General features: G+C 41.8%; 1 protein-coding gene across 1 annotated transcript in view; it reads left to right on the forward strand.

Moving 5' to 3' along the window:
* LOC140849731 (uncharacterized) overlaps positions 1-13037 on the forward strand; it is a 264604-nt gene extending 251567 nt beyond the window's left edge. Inside the window, exons 5-6 of the mRNA XM_073238073.1 lie at positions 4814-4867; positions 10944-13037. Of these exons, the coding sequence (XP_073094174.1) occupies positions 4814-4867; positions 10944-11168 (279 nt within the window). The 3' untranslated portion in view covers positions 11169-13037. The remainder of the gene's footprint in view (positions 1-4813; positions 4868-10943) is intronic.
* The last annotated feature ends 1055 nt before the right edge of the window (positions 13038-14092 follow it).

Raw genomic sequence — 14092 nt, forward strand, 5'->3', positions numbered from 1 at the left:
GAAGACATTTTATAAGTTATGCTTCAGTGGATCATCTAAAACTCTCTTTACTTCTGTAGATATTCAAGAGATGACCATGTTATTCAGTCAAGCTCTTTCCTCAGAGGATCAAGGACAAAAGTAGGCACTATACTTACTGGTCTGCAAACAATGTGCCTGATAAAATGAGGCCCATTTTCTTCATAACCAGGCCTTTCATGACCTCAGAGGACATGTATATGGGTTTCCTCATTTCATAATGAAAAATTCAAGACCTCAAGGCCAGCAGTCCATCCTAAGCTCACAAGGAGGTCTGTTAAGAAGGGACAAGAATTAAGTGCCCAGACTCTTGAGCAAGTGGTTCCATTTGTTTGTTTGTCCAATGACTCTTAAAAGAGACCAGCAAACTTCTAAGATCTAATAAGGGGTCATGGTCAACTAGAGTAAATCAGTGACAGCCACTATCTGCTCTTGGCAAAACTGTGTCAAAGTATAGTGTAGTGGACACAGCAGTGCTCCATACAGACCTCCTTGGTGCTAGCAGTGCCATTGGCCAACCACCCTCAGCTGTTAGCCCTATCAAGAAATGGCCCTTACCTAAAAAACATCTTGCCCAGGGCCATGCTTCCTTCCTGGGCAGCCCTTCGTTTGGCCCAGCATGGGACACGTCGCTCCCATCCCCCGAGCTGCTCAGTTGGTTGACTGAGACCTTTGTCAAGTTTGCATCGCAGCCCAGCCTCTTCCTCTGTTCAGTCCTGCCCCTTCCCTTTCCTTCCACAAGGGGAGCTACGGAGAACACTCCATATTAAAGCTGGGTGCTAATCTCGGTCTCATGGTCTGCGTTTTAGGGAGCCCAGTGTGACCTGTGTCTTTAGATCTTTTCCCATTGCCATGAGGGTCAAAAGTCCACATTATGTTAGTTTCTTTCCCATCAAAATCTACTTTAGGAAAAAAAAAAACCCAAAGTAAAGAGTCTGCCAGTTGGAGAGGATCTGATAAACTTATTCCCTTTACTGTATAACAGACCAAAGGTTACAAGACATGAAATTTCTAGTTTTCCCCTTTGCAGTGACTCTTATACTTCAGCATCCCTCGAAGGTTTGTCTGTTATGATTCAAAGCCTTAATGTGGAAAACATTGCCCTAATAAGTGAAATTCTAGGTATCAGTATATAAATGGTCACCAGTAGGGCCTCACCTTTCTTGATTCATTTTGGGAAATTGCTGTAACTGACCATGTACAGTGCTATGTACCCCATGCTGGTCACCCTGCAAACAGGGTTAGAAGTTGGTGCTCTAGGAAAGTCATCGTGCTTCATTGTGCTTGTGCTCCTGTGACAAACACACCATCATGCAAACTGTGGTGGAGGGGACTCATTAGGAGTTTCCTTTAGTAGAAAAATATTGATGCAACAATCAAGAAGGTCACAGCATGAATAAGTCTCCATGTTTTGAGTCTTTCATTTTCAGTAATTAGAGTGAACATGTTATTGTAAGGTTTAGAAATCCCACCCAAAGTCATTCACAATAGCTGCAATTAGGAAACTTGAATGCCAGTTAAAGTCTTTCGACAGCAGTGAAATGAGCCCGACCAACCGTTTAAGTAAAATCCCCTTAGAAAATGGCCAAATTAAGGCTACAGACTCTCACTGACCCATGCCATACCTCTTTCACCCTCATTCCAGGTACTGAGATTTCACTGTACTTTTGTCCTCTGGCTCAAGTGGTTCCTTTCTACAAACGTAACATTTAGAACTACTTGTATTAATTTTTTTAGTGAAACCAATTTCACCCATCTCTGACTCTCATTTCTCCTCCAAACATGTTTCTCAGGTCACCTGAGACTGTTCTGGAAGGTTGAAGGTATCGTTTAATTTTGAAGATCATTTTCCCTGGGGCTATAGCACTAATGTCTGAATTCTTAGGCATGTTCTTTAATTTACTCTCCCTAGTGGTGTATCTTAAACTTGGTTAAAATGCAATTAGAGTCTCTCAAGTTGCCCCCACATGGAGTCTTCAGTAGCTGGAATCTGGGTCCTCCCCAGATTTTGACTTCAAAAATGAGACTCAAAATCAAGGACAGGAAGAGAAGTTCCCACCATTAGATTTCTATTTCTTGGAAAAAATTGAGTTGCACTAGCCAGGGAATCAGGACCATTCCCATAACTAGCTTCTTTCAAGTTTAGACCAGTGGTTCCTAAGTAGGGGTGATCTTGCCCCCCAACCCCCACCCAGAGTGGACCTTTGGCAGTATCTGGAGACATTCTTGATTGTCAGGAATGAGGCTGGGGGTGTGTGCTGCTATCACCTGGTGGGTAGAGGTCAGGCACACTGTGCAGCACAGCATGCCTCTGCCCCACAACAGAGTTTCTCAGCTCCAAATACTCACAGGGTCGACACTGAAAAATCAATTTAACCAAACCAGGTGGATAATAGACAATAGAAATATGCTAAATAGAGAGAAAATGGATTTTACTATCATTTGGGAGTCTTTTAATCCCTCTCCCTTCCTCTCTCCTTGGGCTTCACTTGGTAATGATATTATATTTGAGGCTGATCTTCTAGCATTGTCCTCCCAAAACTGTCCTGGGATAAGGACTGAAGTTTCACCTGGTGTCATTTTTTTTGCATCTACTCAATGCATATTTACTGGATAACCTTTTTGTGCCAGGCACTGGGGTAGGTAATGAGGCTGTAGCATCAATGGCCAAGTCTTATTGGGTCTTTATGTTCTTGGAGCAGAAATCTGAGCGTGAACATTGAGACCTCTCTCATGACGCGGTGCTCCTGTGTCCAAATGTGTGAAGAAGATGAAAGGTCACGAGGAAGGCGTGGGTGGGAAGACTGTAGGCAGAGAGGTTCCCTGTAGCATGCTGAGAGCTGCTTGTTCGTTTGGCTTCTCTCTCTCTCTCTCTCTCTCCTTACTGGCCCTATCTTTGAACAGTAAACAAGAGTATCTTACATCCCCAAGGAGTGCAGAAATACGCCTGGCAGTAGCACAGGACAGGGTGGCATGGAGCTTCCAGATCTGTCCCCACTCTTGTCAGTGGGGGCTGCTGTGTGTCAGGGTTGAATCTAAGTCAGTGGGATTGATTATAATAAGAATGAGTCACAGGCCCTAATTCCCTTTGAGCATAGATGGCTGTCTCTTTATGGGAGCCATTTTCTTCCTTTTCTTTGTATTCTGCCATGTCTGTTTTCATCTTGTTTTCTTTTTCGATTTTTGTTTTTCCTCTTTTCTTCCACCCCTCTTCCCCTTCCCCTTTTAGTTCAAACTTTCTGGATGACTTTTATCACTTTCTTCACAAAAAAAATAAAAACATGCTTTAAAAACTGCCAGCAAACCAAATTTTAAAGACGACATCACCCTAAACCTTGAACTTAATTTTGTGTGTGTGTGTGTGTGTGTGTGTACACATACACACACACACACACACCTGTATTTTCTGTCTTTTAATACTGCATATTATTTTGGGCCAGAATATGCACTGGCTTAGATTCTTAACTTTTTAAAGTGCCTGACCCAAAACAAAACCCTATGTGTGGTGGTAAATATTTTATATGAGGAGAGAATGGGAGAAAGTTTATATACATGTAAGATTTTTAAGCCACTCCAATGTTTTTATTTGTTATACATTTACTTCTTTTGACCCTACTCAACCCAAATAACATTATGCATACACACATACATTATATATATGCATGTATATATTGTATACATACACAAGGATGTTTATTGTAGCATAGTTTGTAACATCAAACAAAGTAAACAAACAAGAACAGAAGAACCCAAACCTGTAAACCACCGGTGTCCACAGTAAAGGAAAGCATACGGAAAGTGTGGTATACCCATACTGCGGAGTGTTACACAGCTGTTGAGAAGATTGACTCAATCTATATGAACTGACCTGGAATGATGTTGATAACATCTTCTAAAGTAGGATGGTGTGATCTCTAGAAAGAATGAAACTTCTGTATGTGCATATGTAAAGCAATACATATAATTAATTTGTAATTACATGTAGCATAATATATATTGGCACATGCATAGAGAAACTATGGAAGGATAAACACACATGGACTCATTAAGAATATATATTATTTTTGTAAATAAAATGTAGAATGTACTGAAAAAAATTTCAAAACCAGTCTAGGTAGCTGACCGTTTAACTCTTCATAGGATAATCCAAAAGGACCAAACTTGCATGTAAATCCCAACTGGCCTTCCATACCAAAGTGCCTTTTTAGTGGATCATGAGGCCAAGAAAATATACACACAAATATGTAAAATGTAAATCACAGGGAGAATGAGTGTGCTAAGGAAAGTGGAGATGAGGTGGTAAGGCCTGGTGTGGCTGCTCAGATGCACATGTGTCTTAAATGGGGAAAAGCTCCACTTTATCACTTGGACTAATAACAGGGTCCATTTGAAAGATTTTGGAATTTGACATTTGCACATACCTCTTCAAGATAAAGAGAGCACCACATGTGGCCAAGAGGGTGGGCTCTGGGGTCAGACTGGTTGGCTTGAATTCCTCATCTTTTTCTGAAGTGTGTGATCTTTGCTAATTAACCTAACTGCTGCAGTTACCTTGTTTCAAAATGAAGATAAGTAAGAGTCCTTACCTCACTGGATCATTGTAGTCCCATAATGAATGTCCCAACTTGGGTAGGGTGGCAGTGGAAGCAGTGAAGGGTAGACACTTTTTAAAACCCAGAGAAATCAATGGATTCTTCGAAATTGGTGCCCACTGTGGATTGGAAATGAAAAAAGTGGGGTCAATATCGTTACAGTTTCATAGTTCTAATGTGTCTTCCATCTTCCTGTTTTGCAGACCACCGTTTTCAGCACAAGGGCCGGTGAGAAGTCCTCATCTGACTGCAAAAAGGTAGGTCAGCTTCCAGGATTTCCAGCCTGCTGTCACAGTACTGAAAGGCTTGAGAGTTGGGGACATTCAGTTGAAAAGCTATGTATCAATGAGAATGTTCTGATGACGTATTATAGCTCTTTTTCTTCAGAGATGGAGATTTGAATGGTTCTCTTTAAGGATGTGGAAAATCATTTGACAGCATTATGTCATAAATAAAGTCCATATATTTCTGTCTTGCTACTATCTGACATTTTATTCTGCAAGATGAGTATGAGGGGAGACCAGGGCAAGCTGCCATTGTAGGCATCTATATCTTTGTTTGCAAATTTAAATATAATAAACCTAAACCTAATATACTATAAAAGTGATTTTGTATTTTGAAAGCTAATCATATAGCATAGAAATCTGGTTGGGATTCACCACAGTCAAATTTAAGAACCGGTCATGCTTTGCAAAAGGATTAGCTTTGCTAGCATCTGATGGAAGACATCCCTGTAATGGATCACGTCTGAAGAGTGCCTGCTGTGACAGTAGCAGCGTGTCTAATTCCTGGCCTTCACAGACCAGGGGCACTTTTATCCACCTCTTTAATCTCAGGTTTAACTAAATCTTCTCCTTCTTGAGGAGAAAGAAGTGATTTCACAGTTTGAACAACTCAAATAAATTATTTGACACTATCTATTGATATGGAGAACCAGGTGCATAAAGACTTGACCTGCATCTCATATATTAGTAACTTGGTATTTCTTAGGATTTTATACCATGACATTGTTTGCTGTTTCTGTTTCTGAATTTGCTTGATAGGAAATAGGTAGTGGGGATATTTATCTTAAAGGTGGTGTAAGGGCCCACTGTTTTGGTTGCCGTCCATTTCGTTGTACTGATAGATCTTTATTGCCCGTTAAATTTCCATCTTGATTGAGTTTTGCTGCGTTTGTTTTGCTCTTGGCTCCCTGAGAATGAGATCTATAAAGTATTCTTACATTATAGATCTTAGAGAACAAGGGAACTTAGGGGTTCTCCAGTCTCACCTTTTTCCAGAAGGGGACTGCCATTAATGGCATGTATAGATGAACTTCCAGCCACTACCTGAATATTAATCTTTCCTGAATCCTAGATCTGGGTTGCTGACTAACTAGGGATCTTTACTACTTTGGTGTCCCACAGACCATGTCTAAATGTAGATATGTCTCTTTTGTATATTCTCTCCCATCCTGAACTTTCTTCTCTTATATTCACCATGTCAGTTAATGGCTTTACCATTCTGAGCTAGAAAACTCAGTGTTGTCTTTGATTCTTTCCATTCCTTTACTTCTCATATCCAGCTAGCTATCAAATCCTATAAATTTCATTTTGAAACCCTAGAATGTCTCCATTATCTCTTTCCTTGCCTCCTTATAGTCCTTTGGAAGGTCATACCAACACCTTTTCTCTTTTCTTATACCAAGTCTTCCCTTCTCCATTCCATTTTCCAAAACACTCCCAGAGTCACTTTCCAGAAAATAAACAACAAACACATCTGTTCATGTCAAACTCTTACTTAAAAATATCTCAGGGATTTCAATTTTATTTAAAATAACCCCCAAACTCCCCTGTATAACTTGAGAAGTTATTCCCATTATCTCTTGTCTCCTACCTGCTGGTATTCTACTAGGTGCTGGAGTCTGGAGGCTTTGAGCAAACTGTCCTGAATGCAAACTCTGACAACTTTGTGTCCATGTACGAATTGTTTCCCCCTCCTAGAGTGCCCTTCTCCTGCTCTTGTCTGCTTGGAAAACTTAGTCTTCTATGGAGAGACCATTCACAATGTCCCTTCCTTCTCAAAGGCTTTTGTGGTTCCTCTAGGTAAGAGGAGGAACGGTCCTTGGGTTCCTAACATGTTGCAGTTGGTACAAGTTTAACACCAACCAGCAACCATGCAACTGGTCAGGTGTTGTCATGTTCTCATCCCATGAGAAGTGCTTTACCTGGATTGTCTCATTAGGTTTCTGTAACAACCCTTGGAGGCAGATAATATGTAATATTATTACTACCATTTGCAGATGTAGAATTTGAGGCCTAGAGACTTTGAAGAACTTGCTTGAGGATACTCTGGTAATAGGTGTTGCAGCCAGGAGGTAAATCCAGGCAGTCTGATTCCAGAACCAAAGCTTTTAGTGTTTCGCTATGTCCTTCTGCTGTTGAATTCTAAATACTTGTTTATGGGTCCAGCTTCTCCCCAAACTATCAGCTCTTGGAGGGGAGGAATAAAGACTGATCCTGCTAGGAATAATTAAACAATACCCCACAGGTAGTAAGAACTCAATTAAGGTTTATTTAATGAATAAATTTGCTACACACTTGATTGTCCATAAGGTAATGTCTTTTTGGGACCATTTTGTTCTAAACAGCAGTTTTATTTTCCTTTTCATAGGAGTTGAGAAAGGAGGATTTATGTTCAGGGTTTATTTATGGAGGTAATTTCTGCACTAAAATAAGGTGTTAATGGATAACTGGGGGCAGTGGGCAGAACTGAAGTGTTTAGTTTAGCCGAAGATAGCAAATATTCCAAGGCCTACTTCCTAAACACCATTTTACAGCATTATAAAAATCTCTGTTCTTATTTTCAGCCAAAGACCAGTGCACTCCTTAATTTGAAAAACCTAAAAACATCTAGGAGATATACATGAATTCATGCATTAATTTATGAATGTCTATTGAATGCCTCTTATTGCAAGGCAGTTATTATTGGTAACATGTCATAGAGGAAAAACAAATATGCCAAAACATAAAATGACTTACTCTTGGGCACATATTAAACTCAAGGTAGACACTTAGAGGATAAGTCTAATTCATATCTTTTGATTTTCTCCTTCTATAATCTCTTCACTCCACACTATTTAACTCAAGTTCACACATGGGGAAATGTGTCCTGGGTGAATGAGCATCAGAGAATGGTACTCAAGCGTGTTCCATGATGTTTCCTGCTACTTGCTTTATGTTCATTGATATTTATTTGTGTCTTGATACTTTTCCATCTCTCAGTGCAGAGCATTTGGACCCAAATATGTTGGCTCAGCAATTTTTACATAGGCCATTCTGCCGCAGCACTACTGACCTTCTAGCATTTTGCTTTGAAGTAATATACACAACAGTATCCTTCCCCCTTCTCCGAGGCTCCTCGCTCTGCCCCTGACTCCCAGTCTTGGGGCACTGGTCACAGATAGGCTAGGGGTAATGGACAGGTAAGGGTGACAGATGTGGTGAGGGGTTGAGAGAAGAGGAATCCAAGAGATGGGTTGAGTTAGAGATTTCTGTTACACAAATTACTTGGAAATGAAAAACCATGGTTTTCCAGTTTGACATCAAAGTGCCCTGCTTTATCCTACTTTAACTTGCATCTTCCAGGAATCCCAGCCAGACCCCCTGTCTGTCATCATAGAAATAGGTTCCTCAGGTTATACGGTTTATTTTAAAGATTCAGCTACCATTTTGATGATTTATCGTACCTTTTTGGTGTGGGAAGTAAGGGCTTCCTTTTTCTCTATGTGTCTCTCTGTTCACTCTCCCTGGACTTATGATATCTTAAGCCATATAAATGACAATTTAAAAAAACAGTATATTTAGGAAATGTACTCCTACCACATAAACAGGTATTGGTTCTAAAATATGTGGGAACCTAAGGGAAATCCATCTTTTGGTGGTATGATTTGTGGGATTATGTGTGGCTGTGTTGACTGGACTCTCTCTCTGTTCTATCCAACCCTTGACTTTGCCTTGGGTCCCTGCACTGTTGTCAGTGATGTATGAGTGTGCAGAGCCCATACCCGCCCCTGTCATCTCTTTGCCTGCTGTATGGCTATTTTTAATTTTAATAGACATAGGTGATGCTTCACTCACATAGGCAAGGTAATTTTCTTTCAGGGGGAGATGATTAATAATATGAAATTATAATGGGCTATTAGAAGATTGAAATTTTTCATCAATGTTGATGAATAAGTCTCTAGGTAAACACAGCCCAAAGTTGTAGTATCGGTGGTTATGATACTTACTCATGGTTGGTTCATCAGTCTTTTGAAACTATATCATATCTGGCTTCCTCCTTTTTTAAAGACCAAGGCTTAATATCTAGAAGGCATTCATTGACCTCTTCAAGGCAGGCTGGGAAGATTCCCAAGACTTTCACTCTTGGCAGAATTTCTAGGCTGAAAGGTCACTGTCACTTGTTCCCATGCCTGGGAAAGGGCACAAAGACCAAATTAACCCTGTCGGCATCAAGGAATTCCTCAGTTCCTCTGCAGGAAGACAAAATCTCATGTTCTGGAGCAGTTACAGTGAAGGGTATCATTTCAAGTAAATTTAAATGCTGCTTACGTTTTAAATAGATATTTTGGAAGTGATGAAGGTTCATTTTTGGCAGAGTGCTGTTTTTGGTGACTTGCTGTAGGGCTGTCTGCTGGGTAAAGGATGATATATATACATACACATTTGCAAAGTTCTGTCCTTTTTTCCTATGTCTCAACAGAGGTCACTAATTTATGGCAAGGAAAGTTGTATCACTTGGAACAGAGAGGAAGCCCTGCAGCCCTCCCTGCCCCTGCTTCTCTGCTTCCACCTTCCCTCTCCCCATTTCACTCCCCTAGAAAAGAAAGTTCTTAGCATTCATTTGCAACATTTGGGATAGATAGCTTGTTATGGATTTCATGCACTCATGTTTGGGTTTTTATTTCCTAATTTTAGGTTTTTTTTGTTGCATTTTTTCCAGTACTACTCTTCTGAGAGATAGTATGGTTTGGAGTGAATAGTTCAGGCTGTGGGAGACAATTTCTGTAAGTGGAGTCCCAGCCCCACTACCCACAAGCTCTACAACTTGCCCAGCTTTGCACTATTGAACTCTTCTCATGTATAAAATGAGATGAATAATGGTATCAACCTACAGAATTCTTATAAGGATTGAATAAGTGGGTCCACGTAAAATTCTTAGAACAATGTCTCAGTAAGAGATGTTCATTTTTATTCTCCCCCTGTGCTTGCAAAGCTGTTAACCTGGTCTACCTCTCACATTCTAAATTCTTACCAGGGCAACGTCGAAATGCACCTCTGACTTCTTTCTGCTTTCTTTCTGATCAGGACTATTTATGTTCTGCATCACAGGCTGGAAGATGGTCCTCTCAGTGACTTGCCTAACCCAATGAGATGAGTGTGATAGCTCTTTAATGTCACTAGCATTTCCAGTATTGTCATGGGAGATCATGCACTTTGTCCTGCTCTGAGGTTGAGCCTAAATTTAATGATCTTTAAGACCACAGACCATGCAGGCTTGCAGAACGGCCTACAGATATGGGACAAAAAGTGGTACTGCTGGTGTGGAATTGCAAGATAACCAGAGAACCTAGTAAATGACTCAGTGGGAGTTTACCCCAAGGGGAGGATAAAGGAAAGAGTGTACTGTTTTTTGGCAAAGGGAACTAGCATTTAGCATGATTATTGCAGCTTTGGGCACTTGACTTTTCCCTTTGGGGAGATCAAATGTGGGAACAGCAGAGGTGCTCTTTGAAAGCTGAAGCTTCATGAGCTCCGTTCTCTAACTGAGATGTCAGAATGGCCAATATCCCTGGCAAGAAGAGCTCCTTAATTAATTAGACTCTTGAGCTGGCAGCTTGCCACAGAAGCACCTGAGCATGATCGCCTGTGAAAAGAACTCTAGAGGCCCCTGCCAGTGCACCGCTGCTTCCCCAGAAGCTGGCTGCAAGTGTCCACTGTCTCCGTGGGAAGGACAGGTGCTGTGTCCTCCTGATGAGGGCTGTTTCCACTTAGCACTCTTTAGAGAGAGATTCCTGGCAAAGTCTTTCTTCTCACACAGGCCTAGAGGTGGGACAAAGATGAAAAGGAAAGTGCTGTTTTCTCTTTCTGTTTGGAGAGCCACAAAAGTTAGCATCTGGAGCAAGCAGAAGGTGTCTAATGAAAGGTTGCACTCTGGTTGAATTAAAGCTTGTCATCTTGCTGTAGTTCTGGAAATCCCAAGGTTATTCAAGTAGGAAGAGGTCTTGAGGCTCTCTGGTGTCAGCAAGGTGATCTGGTGTTCTGAGAGACATCCCCCTGTTATCTCTTAAAGGGATTTGGGACTCACTTGTCAAAAGCCATGTTGCCAGATGTCTCCGAGGAAGCGTCCCGCCAGCTTGCAGATGCCCTGTGGGCCCTCATTGTTTTTCTGCACAGCACCTTCTGCTCATGTCGCTGCTGGGACGCCCTTCGGAAGACGTGTTTGGGCTTCCTCACACCGCACAGGGCAGTGCCGGGGATGGAGCCGCGGACCCCATGCCCTGCGGAGACGTGCTGAGGTAGAGGTCATCTGACTAATGGGGGCCACTCTTCACGCAGCCTCCAGGCCCCATCCGACCCAGGCATCTCGCTTCCGTCTTCTGGGTTTAGTCTAGATGGGAGAAATGCTGTGTATGTCCAGGTCCTCATGCTCTGCCTAGCTCTCTAAAGCATTTCTAAAGACTTTTTTATACATCTAAATAATGTAATAGTGTGTTTTCATACATCAAATGGAATTATTATTTATTTACTAGTAAACATAGGTTATAGAATATAGAGTATTTATAGTATCACATGATATGATTTCCAGTGTATAGGTAACTACTGAATAAAACTGTCCCAATAAAATGCTGCCTCCAGCACTCATTAGCTCTGTGATGCTCATCAAGTTCCTAAACCTCTCTGTGCCTCCATTTCTTCATTTTTTTTTTGGTTTTGTTTTGGAGAACTTTAATTAGAAAGGTCTGTCTCATTCATAGTGAGCAAAATTTAATAACAGAATTCCGTGCTGTGCTGAAGAACAGCTCCTAAAGCATTTCATACAACATATTACTATGATTAGTCAGACTACAGTCCAGAGTTAACATGTACTTTGTTTTCAAACTAGAAAAAAAAATGCAAATGCGAAGTTAAAATATTGTGTTACTGAGTGCCTCAGTTAGCAAATGGTTTTGTTCCATGGGAGAAAATCAAATTAGTGCTACTAACACAATATTTCTTTAGATTTAGATGTGGGAGTGACCCACTGAGGATGCAGATAGTAAAGCCTTGAAAGTAAATGTAAGCCCTTAGACAGACTGAGAAGGGCAGGTGAGAAATGAGGTGGAAAGAGAAATGTGGGGAACACACAAAACAGCAGACAGCAAAGGAGGCAAAGCTAAGGAGCAGTAGAGAGGGTCAGCGGGTTTGAAGACCTTGAGAAAAAAAGGAGTTGGCTGATGCAGGAGTGTCTTGGAGATGGTGAGGAAAGGGTATTGGCCTTGGGAGGCAGAGGGTAAGTACAGAAATTAACTGTGACCAACAGGAGACTTGCCTTATCTACATAGAGAACATTTCAGTGTGAGTGATTTGGGTGAGGCATTTCTGCCTTTTTAAAATGGCGATAATGGTAGTACCCACCTCACAGAGTACCATCTAGTGATGACATCACTGTCTAGGATCTCATGAGAGGCCTACATCATTTCTGGAACCAGCTTTTCTTGATCTAGGGACAGATCTACCCACCCCCTCTGTGGCATATTATCTCCCCCACATGCATGGAACAGACAGTGGTGGAACAGAAATGAGATAACCAGATTAATTCCTCCCATCAGAAAGGGGAAATGAGCTCTCAGCAGCTTGTACAATCCTGATGTCTGTGTAGGCCACTTACCTTGGGGAGGCCTAATTCCTGTTTCTAGGGGATAATTTCCTAGGCCTGTAGCTCCCCTCTGAGAAAATTTCCTTTTGCTGTTACCCTCCTCGGCCGCAAGCGAAGATGGCATCACAGAATGTGCCCTCTGGGTGAGGACCTTCTTTCTTCCACTACTACCTGCTCACTGAATGGTCGGTCCCTTTTAGTCCTAGGCTCAGTAACTCACTCAAACTGTAGTTGGCTTTTGCTTATTTGATTCCCAGTCAGTTCCATGTGCTAATAGGCATGCCCATTTTTTAAAAATGTATACCCTCTGCCTTTTTTTCTTTTTATTGAAGTACAACTTACATATACAAAATGCACAGCTTTTAAATGTATATATACAGCTCAGTATTTATTGTATATTCCCATGTCCACCATCCATATTGAGATGTAGGACTTTTCCAGCACCCTATTTGACTCCTTCATGCCCCCCCATAAAGTAGCACTTTGCTGACCTCTATCACTGTAGATAAGTTTTGAACTTCATATAAAAGGAACCATACAGTATTTCCTTCTCTGTTTCTTGCTGCTTTGTCCAACACTGTGCCTGGGACAGTCACCAGTAGAACTGCATGCAGAAGCAGATCTTCTCCTTCCCACTGCTGTTTGCTGTCCCGTTGCAAGAACACACCACATTACTAATGCGTTCAACTGTTGATGCACTTTGGGGTCGCCTCCACTTTTGGGCCATTGTGAATAACAGCCTGGTTCACAGCACTGTGATTGTTCTCGTACATGTTTTTTTGGTGGCCACAGCACTCCTTCACCAGGCCACATGCAGACAAGTGTAATTTACAGATCATAGGGTATACGTATTTCTGGTTAGCTTCAGTGGAGGCTTTCTAATCTTTTCCAAAGTGGTATATCCCTTCTTTTCATCGTCTGTAAGGGATAAATTAATGTAAATCTAAAGCTCTGTGAGGTTGCAAGCTCTATACCAGTTGCGCCTAATGAGTTTTGCCCCATTCTCCAAGTGCTCACAGAGCCTGATGAGGAGTCTTTCTGATCAGAGCCCCTGCTGGCATGAGCTGCTCCAAATCCTTGGATGCTCCCTGGCGCTCAGGGAATGGGAGGGTAGAGTCTGCTTAGAGTTCCATGGGGTGTGTTGGCTCCCTGGTCCTCTTCCTTGGGGTGTCAGTTGAGGCACACATCCTCAAGGTTAACTGTCCGTGTCTGAGGGTCCACCAGTGTCCTGCATACCCTCTACATTATCAGTGAGAGCCTGGAGCCATTTGTCTAGATGTTACAACATCCATAAGAATGCTGTTTACAGATCAGCTGTCCCTTTCTTAAGTCCCCTTGGGGGAGGAAGGACACTGCATTCCTTCTCTGGAGCTTGTTTCCTGACGGGCTTTAAAGGAACCAGCAGTACCGACTCTGTGCTCAGGTGGCAACTAGAACCTCACCACATCCTTCTCACCCTTTTTAGTATTTCCTTCCCGGGGGAACTGCTGAGTTTAGTGGCTGTCAGAGTGCCCTGTCCGCTCTCCAAATTCATTCTCATTAAGCACTGGATTGACTGACTTTAGCTCTAACGTCAGAGAGTC

Source organism: Manis javanica, chromosome 5, assembly GCF_040802235.1.
Source record: "Manis javanica isolate MJ-LG chromosome 5, MJ_LKY, whole genome shotgun sequence".
In the NCBI taxonomy this organism is placed as follows: domain Eukaryota; kingdom Metazoa; phylum Chordata; class Mammalia; order Pholidota; family Manidae; genus Manis; species Manis javanica.